Raw genomic sequence first — 18,093 nt, forward strand, 5'->3', positions numbered from 1 at the left:
TCACTAGGGGAAGGGTTTGTGTTCTTTGCCAATTGAGAATATGTCTTGTTAGGCTGCCTTGTGTATTCCCTGCTGTGCGGAGTGTGGTGCTCGTGCCGTTCTGCTGCCTCCTGTCACGGGAGTGTGATAATGAATGCTCAGGTGATCTTTTGTCCCCTAGCCTGCAAATTTGGCCTCTGTCTTCAAGACTTCAAGACCTTCAGGACTGGGATATAAGTGGTGCTAGAGCCCTTTCTTGCTCCTGTACTGCGGAACACAGAACTCTTCCGTGTTTGCATCATTGCTGCTGACTTTATTGCCTCTGATTTTTCTCTTCCTACCTTCCTCTCATCTTTTTAACTTGTCTCTGCACTGTTGTAAAGCTTATACAGTAATCAGATAACCAGAACTCTACCCCTTTACATTTAGATAAACAGAACATCTATTTTCCTTACCGTAGTTACCCAGTAGATTCCTCAGCTCATTATGTTTAATATCAGATCTGCAGCTCTTTTCCTCTGTTGCTGTGCTTGGAGGCCACTTTTTTTATGTGTGAAGATGGATTTTGTTTTGGTTTCTTGGTTTCTTGATGATTTCTGGGTCTGAGAAGCCTTCTAGAAGAGGACCTGAGGATTCTATGAAGTTGGTTTTCTAGATAGCTTAAATGTCATGTAAAAGATTTAACTTTAATAGTCTGGGGCTTGTTTGATTTGGGGCCATTTAAGTCCCCCAGTAACGTTTGTGTTTCTTCCTCTCTTTAGTACGAGTTGGCTTTGCCCTGGGATGACCATAGACCACAAGTGACCTGGCGTGGTGACGGCCAGTTTTTTGCTGTGAGTGTTGTTTGCCCAGAGACAGGTATGGAAATAAATTGCAGTTAAAGAAAATATTTTTTATTTTATTATTAAGTTCAAGAAGGTTTTCTTCTTAGGCTTTTTAAAATTATACATACGAGGTGTTGCTTTAGATTTTAAGTGAATTTAGAGCTAAGAACTAAAAGAATTCTTTGAGGTCATCTGCTCCAGCCTCCTACTTGTGGGTACAAATTCTTAACAAGATTAATCTAATTAGCTTCGTAAAACCACGGCAGTTTTTATTAATAAGATGTTGGAACAGTTCTGACTTGACAACATTTTAAGTGTGTCTGTTTCTTTATTTTAACTCTACCTGCCACCCAGGAGCCCGGAAAGTGAGGGTATGGAACCGAGAGTTTGCTTTACAGTCCACCAGTGAGCCTGTGGCAGGACTGGGACCAGCTCTGGCTTGGAAGTGAGTGCGGGAAGAAACCTTGTAACTTCTTCCTCAGCGAATATTTTGGAACTGGGGTAGGGGTGGTGATACCTGTTGGGTACAGGTGTTTATATAACACAAAAGGATATTAACTTTTACTCATTTGGCTGTAGGCCCATATCTCTCTCTTTGTAGTTTTTCTGAAGTCTGAATTCAATTTGAATAGTAGATTCACAGCTTCTTCACAGATGTCATTCCAAGATATGCACATTTTACAGCTTATAGGGAGCTTCTGTATGAAATCCTTGTGTATAACAGAAAATGGTGCTTAGAAGGGAAGTCACAGTCTGCAAAGCTGTCAGGGGCAGTGGAGCTTTGGTGAAAATTAGGAAAAGGGCTTTTTTCTCGGCACAAGCCGCAAGCTCTTAGGCCAGAGGGTTCTGTTTGCTGAGGAACATGCAGGCTGGATCTGGGCCCAGTAAACTTCTTGCTTAGTGTCCGAAACTGCCCTGGTTAAAGACAGAAGTGTCTCCTCTGTCTCAGTAGCATCTGTTATATGCCAAACCCCTAGGTCTCTGAGTTTCAGACATCTTTTTCCCACCTGTTTTTAAGTGACAATTGGATGACAGAGCAAAGAGAGAAAGGTATTGAAGTTAAAGCTATAGAGACAGGGGCGCCTGGGTGGCGCAGTCGGTTAAGCGTCCGACTTCAGCCAGGTCACGATCTCGCGGTCCGTGAGTTCGAGCCCCGCGTCGGGCTCTGGGCTGATGGCTCGGAGCCTGGAGCCTGTTTCCGATTCTGTGTCTCCCTCTCTCTCTGTCCCTCCCCCGTTCATGCTCTGTCTCTCTCTGTCCCAAAAATAAATAAACGTTGAAAAAAAAAAATTAAAAAAAAATAAAAAAAAAAAATAATAAAGCTATAGAGACAAATACGAACAGGATGAGGTGACTGGGATGTTTTAAGTAGGCTGAGAAGTCTTAAATACCTGTCTGAGCATGGCATAGTTGCTGAAGTCATAGATAGAAGGAGAAATACATTATGTTTTTATGGGATGTAATATTTAGAATAGAATAGTTTAAATAATGTATTGGTTTTTTAAAAGTCACACTGGTGCAGTCTAAATCTGTAGTCTTGGGGGACAGATGGAGCCTTTGAGCAAATCATGAAGAGGCACTCTATCCCCTGGGCAGGTGGAGTACGTCACTAATGTGAACTGCTTGCCAAGAGTCACGTGGGCTTTAAACCTTCCTTGGGTAGAGGTTTTTTGTTGGAAAAATCGTTTCTCTGACTTTCGTCTTGTTCTTAGCAGTTGGCTGCACTTTTGGACATTCTGACACTCAATGTTTGCGTTAAGGCCCTCAGGTAGTTTGATTGCATCCACACAAGAGAAACCCAGTCAGCAGGATATTGTGTTTTTTGAGAAAAACGGCCTTCTTCATGGACATTTTACACTTCCTTTCCTCAAAGATGAGGTTAAGGTAAGTGCCTGAGTTGTTTCACCATCAAATTTAGGGGACTTTCCTCAGCTGTAGAGGTTTCTGTCTGATGTGGGCGTATAAAACAGAAGCTCCAGAGTAGATAGTAATAAAAATAGTGGCTTCTTATAACTGAATTTTTTGTTTTGAAGGATGTTTTGCAAAGAAACGGCAGTCTTTGTTACTCTAGTTAAAACATAGATAGAAATAGAAATCCTAATTAGTATTGTTTATTTGGACAAAAACATAATGCTTCCAATGATAGATACTTTTCATTGATAACATTTAAACCTTAAGCCACTTGTGTACCATTAGGATTTTTACTGAAGCAGAAACACTGAATGGTCATCTTTAATTATGTAAACATAAAAATGATTTAAAATTGTGTTACATTTATGGGGCACCTGGGTGGCTCAGTTAAGCGTCTGACTTCAGCTCAGGTCATGATCTTGTGATTCGTGAGTTGGAGCACCTCCCTCCCCCCCAGTCAGGCTCTGTGCTGACAGCTCAGAACCTGGAGTCTGCTTCATATTCTGTCTCCGTCTCTCTCTCTGCCCCTCGCCTGCTCACGCTGTCTCTTTGTCAAAAATAAATAAATGTTAAAAAAATAAATACAATTATGTTACATTTAAATTAAGAACTTAAGCTAAAGGTTGAGAGAGGACTTTAATGAACTCCCATGTCCTTACTTTCAACAGATACTAGCATTTTGCAGAGCTGTTTTCATCCAATCACCCCTTTCTAGCCTGAACACACACACACACACATACACACACGCACGCATGCGCACACTCACACATTTTTGTTTCCTGGGGTTTTAATTTTAGAAATTGTATTTTTAATATCCATTTCTAACAGGTAAGAAAATACTTTTCTTTGTATAGCCAGAAATCCATGATCACACCTTACAAAATTAGTAATAATTCCTTAGTAGTACCTAATACCTAGTCCATATTCAAATTTCCCTGATTGTCTAAGACTGTTGACTTGCATTTGGTTGTTAAGTCTCTCTCTCTGTCTCTCTCTCTCTCTTTCTCTTTTTGGTTGTTAAGTCTCTTAAATTTTTAACCACAGTGCATTTTTTTTAAAGTCCCCTGCATATAATGATCTATTACGTAGATTTGTAGGTTCTGTAGGTTCATACTGATTTTGTATGTTCATACTGATTCTGTAGGTTTATAATTTATTGCTAGGGATCAGCTCAAGTGTTTGGTTTGTGAGAGCAGGGAATTTAGCTCTCGTAAAGATTATGAAATATGTACATAGTTAAAGGCCAGTGACATGTCTTTTTTCCCTACTAGGTAAACGGCCTGTTCTGGAATGCAGATTCCACTGTGCTTGCAGTTTGGCTGGAGGACCTTCAGAGGGAAGAAAATTGCACTCTAAAAACCTATGGTAAGACAGCACTAGTATCTCAGCTTTATGCCACATGAAATGTAATTGAAAGTAGGCTGTGGAGTTGCCTTTACCCCTTCTACTTAGTCCTGTAGTGGGATCAGAGATAACTGAGGGGGTAGGTGGAGATGAGGGAGTGGTTTGGTTTTGATTATTTATGAATTTTAGTCAGGTATCAGTCAGAGTTTTCTGTAGACATTAGACTCGGACAGGCTGGCAGGTTGGAAATACAAGAGTTGATGTTGCAGTCTTGAGTCCCAAATCTGTAAGGACAGGCATTTGTCTGGAAACTCGGGCAGGTTCTGTGTTACAGTGTGGAGGAAGAATTCCTTCTCTGGGAAACCTCAGTGTTTGCTCTTAAGGCCATAAACTCTTAAGGCCATAACTCTTTGCATGAGAGCTACCCACGAAATAATCTTTTGTTTTTAAAGTCAGTTGATTTTAAAGCGTGATCACATCTACAAAATACTTTCCAGCAACATCTAGACTAGTGTTTGATCAAATGGCTAGACAGCATAGCCTAGCCAAGTTGACATGTAAAATTAACCATCACAAGTCATTGCTTTCTCTGCATGGATGGTGTTATGCAGGAAGTTAAAGTGCTAGCCAAAGGAAAACTGTAGCAGCGAAAGACAAATGGCATTAGATATAAGTAAGAGTCATCTGTATGCCTTTTTAACTGTAGATCACATCATAAATATGTATTTTTCGGTGTGTGTGTAATATGTGAAAACATTAGAAAGTAAAGATGAGAAGAAACAAAAGTTATTCCATAATTCTTTTGCTCAGTAATGAGCACTGTTAAAATTTTCTTGTGTTACATATTTTATGTGCGTGTATCGCTATGGCTGTGATCTCATTTTTGTTAAGTATATAGGCATGATACGTGTAGTTTTATAACTTGTTTTTACTAAGTCACAAACACGTTTCCATTTCACATACCCATCAGCGTAATTTTAAATTGCTGTATGGTATTTGTGCCACACCTTATTAAATCTCATGCTATTAGGCGTTGAAAGTTTTGTAATTTTTTCATATCAACAGCAATTCACCGAATCGTTTTGTTCATAAAGCATTCACTTATTTTTTAAGTGGCTTCCAAACTTTTAATCAACAGAACTTCTTCTTTAACTGGAATATTATTTAAAAGCTCATTTATTCATTCATTCATGACACAAACCTCAATGCTGGCTGCTCCGTTAGAAAAAAATTACTATCCAGGCCTCATCTCAGAGTTGGAGTCAGTGTGTTAGAATGGGGACCCAGGGTGCCTGGGTGGCTCAGTCGGTTAAGCGTCCGACTTCAGCTCAGGTCATGATCTCACGGTCCATGAGTTTGAGCCCCGCGTCGGGCTCTGTGCTGACAGCTCAGAGCCCGGAGCCTGTTTCAGATTCTGTGTCTCCCTCTCTCTGACCCTCCCCCGTTCATGCTCTGTCTCTCTCTGTCTCAAAAATAAATAAACGTTAAAAAAAAAAAAAATTTTAGAATGGGGACCATACATCAGTACTTAATTAAAAAATAGGGGCACCTGGGTGGCTCAGTCAGTTAAGTGTCTGATCTCGACTCAGGTCATGATCTCATGGTTCATGAGTTTGAGCCCTGCATCAGGCTCTGTGCTGACAGCTCAGAGCCTGGAGCCTGCTTCAGATTCTGTGTCTCCTTCCCTCTCTGCCCCTCCCTGCTTGTGCTCTGTCTCAAAAATAAACAAACATTAAAAAATTTTTAAAAAGCTCCCAGGCAATTGTTAATGTGCAGCCAGAGTTGAGAACCAGTTTTGAGCCAGGGTGTCAAGGGCTGGTGCTGTGATACGCTCAGGACAAAAGTGTTGCACAAGAAGTCACATCATCTGTCCTTATAGAGCATGAGTACGTGGTCTAACTTAGCAACCCACAGATAGGTAGAAGTGTTCTAATAGCTTAATTAAAGAACTAGGTTACATTCGCTGTGGTTGCTAGGTTAATTAAGAATTAGCAGGGAGAGGGCTGCCTGGGTGGCTCAGTCCGTTAAGTGTCAGACTAGGTTTCGGCTCATGTGATAATCTCATGGTTCGTGAGTTCAGGCCCTGCATCGAGCTCTGTGCTGATATCACAGAGCCTGCTTGGGATTCTCTCTTTCCCCCCCCCTCTGCCTTCTCTGTTCTCTCTGTCTCCCAAATAAACAAAATGAACAAACAAAAAAATTTTAAAAAAAAGAGCAGGGAGATGTTTAAAGAAAAGAAATTCCTTAATACAGTTAAGGTATTTGTTTATATGTGTTTTCTCTTTAATAAAGGTTGGTTTCAACATGATCGGGTCTTTTCCCCCGAGCTTTATTGAGATTTAATTGCTATTACAACATTGTGTAAGTTCAAGATGTATACTGTGATGATTTGATACACATATATATTGTGAAATGTTTACCATAGTAAAGTTGGTTAACATGCTTCATTCACTTCACATAATTCCCATTTTGGTTGTTGTTATGGTGAGAACATTTAAGACCTACTCTCATAGCAACTTTCAGGTACGCAATACAGATCGTTAACTATGGTGACCATGCTGTCTGTTAGGTCCCCTGAAGTTATAACTGAAGGTTTGTGCTCTTTAACCAACATCCCCCCATTTCCTTCCCACCCCAGGATTAGGTCTTATTCTTTTAACAGATGTTGGAAGGGATAATTGCTGATAAAGGATGAGTACTGATCTTTGGATAGCTGAATCATGCTTAATACCAGATAGCCGTGGACATAACTGCACGTAAAGCGCCTGGAAGAAAATAATAAGTGTCTTGAGCCTAAAACAGCATAGTGATAGTAATCTAGTGCATTTGGATTGAGTGGTTTATTTTTTATTTTTATTTTTTTATTAAATATAATTCATTGTCAAATTGGTTTCCATACAACACCCAGTGCTCATCCCAACAGATGCCCTCCTCAGTGCCCATCACACACTTTCCCCTGTCCCCCACGCCCCATCAACCCTTAGTTTGTTCTCAGTATTTAAGAGTCTCTTATGGTTTGCCTCCCTCCCTCTCTGTAACTTTTTTTTTCCCCCTTTCCCTCCCCCATGGTCTTCTGTTAGTCTGGAGTCTTAGAACCTTGACTACCCTACGTTCTCCTACAAATGGACCTTGAGAGCTTGTTTGGAGGTTCTAGCAGGGGAGTGCAGCTACTCGTATACCCTTGACTGAAGAACGGTCCTCCTCTATCAGGGAAGGTCGTCCTCTTGGAGTGCGCAGCTTTGGGAGGGACACACATGGAGTGGTGAGGGAGGAAGGGGACACTGGAGCCAGCCAGATCAGCTGAATCAACCCTGGCAATCAGTGGGGTGACAGATGTCACAGCCAGATCGCCCTCACATCCAGGATTGAGTGTTTTAATACTTTTAATCTAATTGCCAAATTTTGTTCTTTCTAAATCGTTATGAAAAAACAACTCACTAAAGCACTGTTGTCCTAGTACCTTTCTGTCCTCATGATCCTAAAGTTTGAAAGTAGAGGGAAACTGACAATGTGTGCTTCTGACCTTAGCTTATCCCCATGGAAAACTACTTTTTGACAGTTATTATTGTTAATATTATGATTTTAATGAAGAGGCTGAGCAGGAAAGGTCATTTGAAAAAGAAAAAATTCTTCCCCATCTAGCATTTGGCATGAAGTCTGGTCCTCCAGCCTGATGGCCTTCGTCTCATCTCCCCCTTGCAGTGCAGCTCTGGACTGTTGGGAACTACCACTGGTATCTCAAGCAAAGTCTGTCCTTCAGCACCTGTGGGAAGAGCAAGCTGGTGTCTCTGATGTGGGACCTGGTGACCCCGTACCGGCTGCATGTTCTCTGTCAGGGCTGGCATTACCTCTGCTATGACTGGCACTGGACGACTGACCGGAGCTCAGGAGATAATTCGAGCGACATGGCAAATGTGGCTGTCATTGATGGAAGTAAGGAGCTGGAAAGCGTGTCCATGAGCCTGTAGGGGGTTCTGAGTCTGTTCGTGTAGATGTCATGGTTTGACTAAAACTGGAGAATTTTGATTTGTTTGGTGCTTTGGTTGTTTGGTTTATTTTTAGTTATTTGTTGTTTTGTTTTGATTGGATGGGAATGCCCCCAGTGGGGGCTTGTATTCTCCTGAGAACCATAATCCTTCCTCCTCATCCTTACCCCTGCCCAGCCCAACTCCATCCATGGTCTTCACGAATTTACTTGTCTGGCCTCTGAAGACATTGAACATTTTGACTTCAGGTACAGAGGACGACAACAGTAATCTTGTGGCATTGGGTGTGTCAGTCTTACCTTTTTGCTCTGACACAGATTTACACTGATCCTTGCACCACTCCACGTGGGTTGCTTTGTTATTTGGTACAATATTTGTTAATTATATAATCTCGATATGTTCAATTCAAGTCACAGACATCTGTCTAGTATGAGGATTGGTTGGTGTATTTTGTTTGATGAGGGGGAGGAAATTGGAGCAAGAAGGGCTTACTTCAATAGACAGCGTACTTACCGCTGGTAACGTAAAGGAAAACTTGTTGCTAAGATTGTGATGTGCGGTGGTGTGCTAATTTTGTTCTAATTAGTTCTAATTTGTTCTAATCAGTAGTCCTAATACTGATTTTACAATCATATGCTCTGTACAGAGGACATAATCAGGTATGTCTTATTATTGAAAACATGTAGGGAAATGTTTCAAGGATTTGGAAGGGAATCATTCCCTCGGTTCATTGGCTTGGTTGCAGGCCCGGGTTTCAAGCTAGAACTCTTGGCCACCTGGCCCTCGTTTGCAAGAGTTGGACTGCTCCATGCCTGAAGGTTACACACTCAGTTTTCCTTGTATACCATGTTTAAGTTTATTTATGATAAAAGCACCAAACATTTTTAGAAACTGCTGTGTATTTTCTACCAGCATTATTAGATAGTGGTGCTGTGTTGTCAGATGCTTACTTTACAAAGGACACATCCACTTACCTAATCTCGTCTTCTTTCTCACACACAGGCAGGGTACTGGTGACGGTCTTCCGGCAGAGTGTAGTTCCACCTCCCATGTGCACCTACCGGCTGCTGCTCCCACACCCTGTGAATCAAGTCATGTTCTCTGCACACCCCCAGAAGAGTAATGACCTCGCGGTCCTAGATGCCAGTAACCAGATTTCTGTGTATAAATGTGGTATGTTCAAAAACTGTTACCAAGATGTTCTGAACCAAGTTCCTTCTGCACAAAAGCAGATTATACTATGGTGTTGCCTTGGTGGTGCCTTGCCAGTGTTTTTAAAAATTGTGAAGTTTGTGATTAATGTCATTATTATGATGATATCTAATTGGCTTGTGGGGTTTGGAATGGGAGGGGGTTAATCCTACTCTGGCTTATAAAAGCAATTCGTTTTGCTTGTTGAACTTGAAAAGTTAGTTGTTTAACAGTAACATTCAACCCTGGAAGTAGCGTGGTATCTTAATGCATCTTGATCACATTTTACAGTTTTCATAGCCTTTTTCACATACTTGCAGTTGATCTCACAGCCTTCCTATGAGTGGTATCAGAGCTGGGGTTTTTTCTGTTCTGTCGGGGAGGGAAGAGAATGCCAGCATGTTTGCAGTTTGCTTGAGCAAGAGTGGACAAGGACCTTAGCTTAGGTGTTCTAGCTTCTAATCCACTTGCCCTTCCACAGTCCCATTGCTGCCAGCTTCTATTTGCTCTCTTGATTTTTTTATTTGTGAGTTCGGTGGCATGCTGTAAATTACACTGGCACGTGATACTATAGCCTTGTTTTCAAAGCGTCCTGAATCCCCAGCCTGAAAGGTATGCAGAGATTTAAGAAAGAGGTTGAGATGTGGTTATTTCTAGAATGCTTTATTGCTAAAGTGGATTACCTTCTAGAACCTATTAAATGAGGATTCAGTACCCTTAGTACCAGGGAAAATGTGTGTTGTTTACTACGATAGTGTCTGCATTTTTGTTTTGTAGGTGATAGTCCAAGTGTGGACCCTACGGTGAAACTGGGAGCTGTGGGTGGAAATGGTTTTAAAGTTTCTCTTGGAACACCTCATCTGGAAAAGAGATACAAGTAGGTTGTTCTTTTTTTTTTTTTTTTTTTTAATTTTTTTTTTTCAACGTTTTTAATTTATTTTTGGGACAGAGAGAGACAGAGCATGAGCGGGGGAGGGTCAGAGAGAGAGGGAGACACAGAATCAGAAACAGGCTCCGAGCCATCAGCCCAGAGCCCGACGCGGGGCTCGAACTCACAGACCGCAAGATCGTGACCTGGCTGAAGTCGGACGCTTAACCGACTGCGCCACCCAGGCGCCCCAACAAGTAGGTTGTTCTTAATTACCTTGGACCACGGAGAACAGCATTTAGTTCTAAATTCAGCCTACTCTTACTAACCTGTGCCTGTAGCTGAGTGGAACAAGTAGATTGAACCCCTGGGCCCTGGTTTTTCAGCCTGGTTTGGGAAGTCAGTTACCTGGATATCTGAATGCCATATGCTAATGGGTGACTGTGGAGCCAAGCTGTTAACTGGCTTAGAACCCACTTCTCTGACAGCCCTTGGCTCGCCAGGGAAAACCACACGGTAAAGGTGGAGATGAGGATGATAGGGCCAAGCTGCATATGCCTACATACGTGAGGGGGCCCATGTTGTTGCCACACGGCAGACTGAACGCGGTCTCTGTCTTTGTCGCATCCCGCACTCCAGAACTTGGGGTTGCTGTGTTTTGAGTCTCCCGGGTTGGAAATCAGAATGCATTTTCCCACTGAAACAGTAATATAAATGATTGGGTATAACTCAGTATCTCAGGTACACTGTAGACGTTGTAAGATGACCCTGAAGCCAATTATTAATTATAATACCACTTCTGTGAGAATCCAGGATTTGATTATTCTATTTGATAAGCCCATGTTCTGAATTACTAAATACTGCCTCCTGAGACCATTTATTTGTAAGTTAATAGGAATAATAAACAGGCTAAAATAAGTAGCTGCATTTAATAAGTAATGTTTCTCTTAAATATATGCAATATGTTTAATAAATGTGTATAATGTGGGGGCTGTCTGTATAACGCTTAGTCATTTTCGAAGAACATTTATGTGGGTTATTTCATTTCACAGAATTGAAACCACTTGAGGGCAGATTTAAGGCAAACTTGGAAGTGTGAGACAATTTATTTTTTTATTTTTATTAAAAAATTTTTTTAATGTTTATTTATTTTTGAGAGAGAGACAGAGACAGAGGCTGAGTGGGTAGAGGCAGAGAGAGAGGGAGACACAGAATCTGAAGCAGGCTCCAGGCTCCCAGCTGTCAGCACAGAGCTGGATGCGGGGTCGAACTCATAAACCATGAGATCATGACCTGAGCTGAAGTTGGACACTTAACCGACTGAGCCACCCAGGTGCCCCAGTGTGACAATTTAGAATATAGTATCATTTTTAAAAATTGAGTGAAGGATAGCTCCACGTCATTTAGAAGATTTTATGAAGGACTTGAATACTTGGTCCTTAAAGAACAGATCTGGCTAGGACTGGCAGAGATGGTCCAGGAACATTGGCTATGGTGGGCAGAAACGTGTTGGTGGGAACCAGAGGTGGGAAGGCCCCTGTGTGGGGAAGAACACAGTGGAGGGGCTGAGTCCAGGGAGAGCTGGTTGGGTGCGAAGAGCAGGGTAGTGATCCAGCTTCTTCAGTGCGTGCTGAGGACTTGCCACTTTAGCTAAAAGGCAGGATAAGTAGCCATTACGAGTTCTTGCCTGATGTGGCAAAAACATGCTCTCCTCTGATGTATTATGCTACAGGAGGAAGGTGTTAGAAGCCAAGATACCATCTTTCAGGCTAATTAGTCGTTTTGATGTGAAATACTTAAAAATAACGCACTCTACTGAGACCCAGATATCTGCTGGAGCCTGTTTGAATGCTAATAAGTGGTGGCAGTGGACAACCTCTGGGGTTTGTTACTCTAGGGCCTAGGGCAGGTAATTTTCTTGTGTAGTCAGTTTCCTGAAGTATTCTTTTCAATATAAAGATCTCAATATAAGAAATCTAAGTAAATAGAAAAACATTTAAAAAAAAATTTTTTTTTTTAACGTTTATTTATTTTTGAGACAGAGAGAGGCAGAGCATGATTGGGGGAGGGTCAGAGAGAGGGGCACACACAGAATCTGAAGCAGGCTCCAGGCTCTGAGCTGTCAGCACAGAGCCCGGTGCAGGGCTTGAACTCACGGACCGTGAGATCATGACCTGAGCCGAAGCCGGATGCTAAGACTGAGCCACCCAGGTGCCCCGAGAAACATTCTTAAGCCAGGGAGACATAATTATGTTTGGATTTTGTACTGTTTGGATTTTGTAATATTTGGCATTACTTCAGGTTTTGTGGTTCCAAATTAGTTGACTGTGAGCAGGTGGTTCATTCTTCCTTCATTTAGAAAAATCTCAGTGATATTAAAGTTTTATTTATGTCTTGGATATTCTTCAATATTAAAACAGAATTCAGTTTGAGAATGGTGAAGATCAAGAAGTAAACCCATTGAAGCTTAGCCTTCTCACCTGGATTCAGGAAGATGTTTTCCTGGCTGTAAGCCACAGTCACTCCAGCCCGCAGTCTGTCATTCACCATCTGACTGTGATGCCTTCTGTGACGGATGATGAGCACGGACAGCTCAGTATTAGGTATTGTAGCACTTCCCTGTTATCACACAGAGTTATGTTTGTGTCTTTTCTGGGTATAGGACTTTTTCTGACTTCTGGGGGATGAGGTTAAGGGCAGTAACTTTGTTAAATATACTTAGCAAGGGGGTTAAGTGTCGTTTTGAGTCATGTCAAAATATAAACCTTAATATGTATCAAGAAGTGGTGAAACATAGGGCAAATGCCAATAGATGGGGCAGAACCTTTTGTAAGATGCGATAAATTTTTTTTAACTTTTTTATATATTTTTGAGAGAGAGAGAGTGCATGTGCACATGCAAGCTGGGGAAGGGCAGAGAGCAAAGGGGACAGGATCCGAAGCAGGCTCTGTGCTAACAGCAGAGCCTGACGTGGGGCTGGAACTCACCAGTTGTGAGATCATGTCCTGAGGGTAAGTTGGATGCTTACCCTACCAAGCCACCCAGTCTCGGTCTGTATCTGTGTGCTTCATTTGATATAGTGACTTTAAGATGCTTCTTCTGGCTTCCTCATCTATATGTTCTTTTTGGTGCTTGACTGCATTTACTATTAGAGAGTGTCTGTTTTTCTTTGCTAAATTTCACTGCTTCCTGGCCCCTGAGTTTTGCTTCGATTCCAGACTGCATCTCGGTCTCAAAACAGGTTTCATTTAATGGGTGCTGTTTTCTGTAACGCAAGCCCTGTTGTGAGGTCGATGGTGTTGCCTTGACAGCTCCAAGAATCCTCAGGCTTCCAGCGTCAAAACTTGGCACAGTAAGCCTAAATTGATATTATTCCTCAGACTCATTTGTAATTCAGGGTCTCCTGGTTAGATTTTAATTCTGGAAACCCTTGTTGCAAAATTAGGAACCTCTCCTTACAGTATACACAAAACATAAGGTAGTCATTAACTCCTAACCTTTGACTCAAAGTGCTTCATATTTTTAAACAGCTTTTTATGAATATGTCCAGATAAAAGATATGTTCTAGCTATATGCAACACTCATAGGTAGCCAGGAGCTTACTTTTAAAAAGCAGAGCAGATGGGAGGGATGGTGAAATAGGTGAAAGGGATTAAGGAGAGTATTTGTTGTGATGAGAGCTGGGTGATGGATGGAATTGTTCAGTCACTACATTGTACACCAGAAACGAATACAACACTATGTTACCTACACTAGAATTGAAATAAAAACTTAATAAAAATAAGGTAATAAAAAACAAGGCACTTTACATCAGAAATACCTAAATGGTACAAATTTCTGCTTCTCCAAATTTGAAATTTTTTAAAAAATTTTTATTTATTTTGAGAGAGAGTGCACATGCTCGTTGGGGAAAAACAGAGAGACTTCCAAGACTCTGTGCTGTCAGTGCAGGGGCTCGATCTCATGACTGTGAGATCATGAGCTGAGCCAAAATGAGGAGTCAAATACTCAACCAACTGAGCCACCCAGGCGCCCCTGAAATTCTTTATCATTAGCTCATAGAAGGAAAAGCTAGGTCATCTCATTTGTTGTATGGAAATGAGAAGTCATTTAAAATATATTTGTGCTGCTTTGACTTCTGTTTCTCAAAAAAAGGCTATTCTCTTCATACAAAATATTACTGTCATTAGGGAATATAAAGTTCCTCAATCAGCTTATAGGTCTTAATAGCTTACATTTATTGTAGCTTGTATTTTGCAAAAGATACTCTTTTAAGTGCTTTACCTACAGTAACTCACTTACTTATGACATTACCTCTTCGAAGTGTATATCATTAGCACCCGTGTTTTACAGCTGAGACCACTGAGGCACTGAGCAGTTAAGTAACTTGCTTGGGATCATGCAGGTAGAGCCTGTATCCAGTCCCATTCATTCTCACTCCAGAATCTCTTCTCTTAACCCAGTCACAGATCATTTATCCTCACAAAATTTGGGGCATTTTGAGTTTTTCGTAGATTGTCTAAAAACTCTTTGAATAAATGTTAGCATCAGCAACATTTGGTTTTATTGTTCTCTTCTGTTTCTGTCCAGACATGTCTATTTTCTGTTCATTGACGCAGGAAAATACATAATGATAGTAACAGATTCTCCTCTTCCCTTTAATGAAGACCCACAGACTGTCATGAATGAATAAGATAGCAATAAGAGATATCGAGTATACTCATTTTTCTACAGATTCACTGCTTTATTTAAGGCAGTGTATATTTTAAGGAGACAGAAATGATACCATGCATGTCCAGTGAAGGCGATTAAGTTGTTATAAGTTGTGTTAAGTTGCTGCCAGATGGGAGTGATGACCTCACAGTGTAGACACCTAGCTTATTGGCATTGTGGAAAACAGTGTCATGTGACAGGTAATTTATGTGGGCCCCTGCTTGCAGTATTTATCATTGTGTGTATGTATTATGTATATATTGTATTGAAATAGGCAGTGCAGCCCAAAGGGAAATTACTTCTTTTTTCATTCTGCAAAATGAGTGAAATGCTACTACTTTTGAGAATCAAGTAGTCTGTTCACATCCCCATTCCCCTTTTTTTAACTTTTGTCAGTTCATCTGTGGCAGTGGATGGAGTCATAATCAGTCTGTGTTGCAGTTCCAAGACCAAGTCAGTAGCACTGCAGCTGGCTGGTGGCCAAATGCTTAAGTACCTTTGGGGTGAGTATCAGAATGTTAGGAAAGCATGTTTATGATAAATGTTTAATTCTTGAGAATGTGTACTTGTGAGTTTCTTGTCAGTGCTCCATTGACTGTTAGGTCTTTTAACTATCCTGGAAAACCCAAAGCTGTAGAGTGGAACTGGCAGGTATATTCTCCCTCTGTGTTCTCCTGTAATGGACTGGAGTATTGTATGAGTTTCCAAAATACACTTGGAAAGTGATCCAAATTGCATGTTAAGTGTTCCAGCAAGTATTGATGTGACAGTGTTTTACAGTGAGCATACCAACTCTTTGTAAACCTCAGCTGCCCATCCTGCAGAGTCACCCTCTCTGGCTGTTGAACCATGGAAGAACCCTAGTGGATTTCCTGTTCGGTTTCCTTATCCTTGCACACAGACTGAATTGGCCATGATTGGAGGAGAGGTAAGTGAACACAGGGCAGAAAAACTTACCACTTAGAACAGTGGCCCAGGAACTGATGGCATTAGGTAAAAGTCTCCACTTACTCTCAGGGCAACAGTGAGAAGTACCTGAGCCTCAGCTTCTTCATCTATGAAATGGAATTAAGAGATTGTCTGACGTGTAGGAGTTAGCTGATTCCTTTCCTTGGGGGTATGAATTAAAAGATAGGAGAATGCAGTTGGCAGACTTTTATGCCCTGTTGTGTAGATAATTCAGAGTTAGTTTTAATAAATGCTGTTTGGGGACAACAGAAATGTAATCTCGAAAATAGTGTTCAGTGGGTTGTGATTCATCAAATATTGGAATGTCTATAATTATGGCAGATGATAGGATACAGTGGTTACAGAACAAAACAGCCAACTAATCCCTGCTCTTCTGGAATTTGTAATCTATCAATGTAGGTATGACTATCCCCTCTGATAAGAGAATGAAGGAAATGACCAGGGTGTGGTTTGGGGGGCGAATTAGAAGATGGTACAGGAAAGCGTCTCTAACATGGGTTACGTGCCAGGGTATGAAGGGAAAGAAGTCTCTGTCCCTGGGAAAGGGAGAGTGTTCCAGGGAGAAGGAACTGCATGCACCTTGAACTTGGAAAGAGCCCAGCTTATTCAGGGAACCGAGTGGAAGCAGTGTGGCTGGACCTTTGTGATAGGCTGTGGGAAGGAGTGTGGGTTTGTTTATTTCACAAAGATTGGAAAACTGTTGCTGTTTTTAATCAGGGAATGGTACGATCTGCTTCATGCTCTGAAAGGTTATTCTGGTTGCCCAGTGGAGAGTAGGTAGGAATGGGCCGAGAGTGGACGGACTGTTGGAGAGGAGGTGGTGACGAGCAGAAAGGAATCTAGTCGAGACACATGTAGCAGATGGGAATATGGGGCTTGCTGATGGATTGAATGGCATGCTGCTCCACTTTGCCCTGAGCCAGGTGTCTGTATTCAGTCTGTAGTCACCATCTCAGGTGTCTGTGTTCAGTCTTGATGACTCGGACTTAGAGGTGAAGCCACAGGGCAATAGAACTATGTGATAGACGAATCAGGTTTAACTAGTTGGGTTAGAATTGTTTGTAATTTCAATTTTGTTTCTTTGCAGGAATGTGTCCTTGGTCTCACTGACAGGTGCCGCTTTTTCATCAGTGACACTGAGGTATCAAGGCTGGGTTTGGTGCAGGATCCTTTTTACTGTCGGCTCCAAGAAATACAGCTAACTTTCCCCTTTGCCTTATTGTAGGTTGCTTCAAATATCACATCATTTGCTGTATATGGTGAATTCTTGTTGTTGACAACCCATTCCCATACCTGCCTGTGTTTTTGCTTGAGAGATGCTTCATTTAACAGTAAGTGTTCAGTGTATAAATTAGGAAATAGTCCCTTTTCTAATATCTTCTGCCCTTTGAAGCCTTGATGACTTTAAAGTTCACCACTTACTTTGGCTTTTTATCATAGAGTCCTAGACTGTGAGCAAACCTTTAGAGTTCTATACTTGGCCTCTAATCACAACACAGTATCTCAGTTCAGTATTCTATGCCAGTTAGCAAAGACTTCCAATGAAGGAGGTCTTTCCTCAACCAGAACATTGTAAAATTAAACAAAACTGCTCTCAGGAGTATATAACTAATCCAGTGTTGTACTTTGAGTTACCATGTACATACAACCGGCTGTCACTTCTTTGTAATCTTCCTTTGCTCACTGTGGCCACCCTCCATCGTGTATCTGAAAGACTCTATCTAGTGGTTTGTAGGAAACTGTCCCATTTTTTCTTGAATTCCACGTATCCCTTCCCCCTACTGTTTGTGTGTTTTCCTTATTCTAGAAAACTTCCCCTTGTTTTCTTTGCTTCCAACTTGAAAACTGGGAATCTTTCACAGATGTGATTATAGTGTACTGATAATGTGCATAGAGAAGCTGCCCAGTCCTCCCTGTGTTTTCTAAATCATTTGAGAAGCTGTGTATGTGAATATGCACGAGGACTCTGTGAAAGAGAGGGCAAGTTCCAGGGATAAGGTTGTTTGTTAGGAAGGCTACCGGTTTTGTGGTTGAGTGGGAGAGCAAAGGGGTGTGGTTGTTAATTGCTCTCTTCTAGTTTGGAGAATATGTTCAGTTTCAACTGCAGTAAATGGAAAGTGACTTGTCATGATGGTGATTCTCATGGCTTAGCCAGTGGTGTCTTTAGCATTACATGCAGGTCTGAGCAACAACCACGTGTCTAAAGGGGAATCTCTGCGGAAGGTGGAGAGGGGTTCACGTATTGTCACCGTTGTGCCCCAGGACACCAAGCTTATATTACAGGTAAGCTCATTTTTCTGGCTGTGTT

The 18,093-nt window shown here is 41.5% G+C and overlaps 1 protein-coding gene across 3 annotated transcripts in view; it reads left to right on the forward strand.

Moving 5' to 3' along the window:
• ELP1 (elongator acetyltransferase complex subunit 1) overlaps window positions 1-18,093 on the forward strand; it is a 58,274-nt gene that overhangs the window by 10,386 nt on the left and 29,795 nt on the right. For 2 of the 3 annotated variants that reach the window (XR_009251499.1, XM_058694643.1), the window contains exons 7-19: window positions 741-837; window positions 1,158-1,248; window positions 2,564-2,687; window positions 3,986-4,079; window positions 7,761-7,991; window positions 9,047-9,217; window positions 10,013-10,112; window positions 12,524-12,706; window positions 15,213-15,319; window positions 15,626-15,744; window positions 16,873-16,926; window positions 17,011-17,116; window positions 17,953-18,068. Coding sequence is in view for 2 of the 3 variants with exons in the window: in XM_058694643.1 (XP_058550626.1) it covers window positions 741-837; window positions 1,158-1,248; window positions 2,564-2,687; window positions 3,986-4,079; window positions 7,761-7,991; window positions 9,047-9,217; window positions 10,013-10,112; window positions 12,524-12,706; window positions 15,213-15,319; window positions 15,626-15,744; window positions 16,873-16,926; window positions 17,011-17,116; window positions 17,953-18,068 (1,593 nt within the window). In the remaining variant the exon portion in view is untranslated. The remainder of the gene's footprint in view (window positions 1-740; window positions 838-1,157; window positions 1,249-2,563; window positions 2,688-3,985; window positions 4,080-7,760; window positions 7,992-9,046; window positions 9,218-10,012; window positions 10,113-12,523; window positions 12,707-15,212; window positions 15,320-15,625; window positions 15,745-16,872; window positions 16,927-17,010; window positions 17,117-17,952; window positions 18,069-18,093) is intronic. The other variant, XM_058694644.1, reaches the window with a different exon arrangement.

Source organism: Neofelis nebulosa, chromosome 12 (assembly GCF_028018385.1).
Source record: "Neofelis nebulosa isolate mNeoNeb1 chromosome 12, mNeoNeb1.pri, whole genome shotgun sequence".
In the NCBI taxonomy this organism is placed as follows: domain Eukaryota; kingdom Metazoa; phylum Chordata; class Mammalia; order Carnivora; family Felidae; genus Neofelis; species Neofelis nebulosa.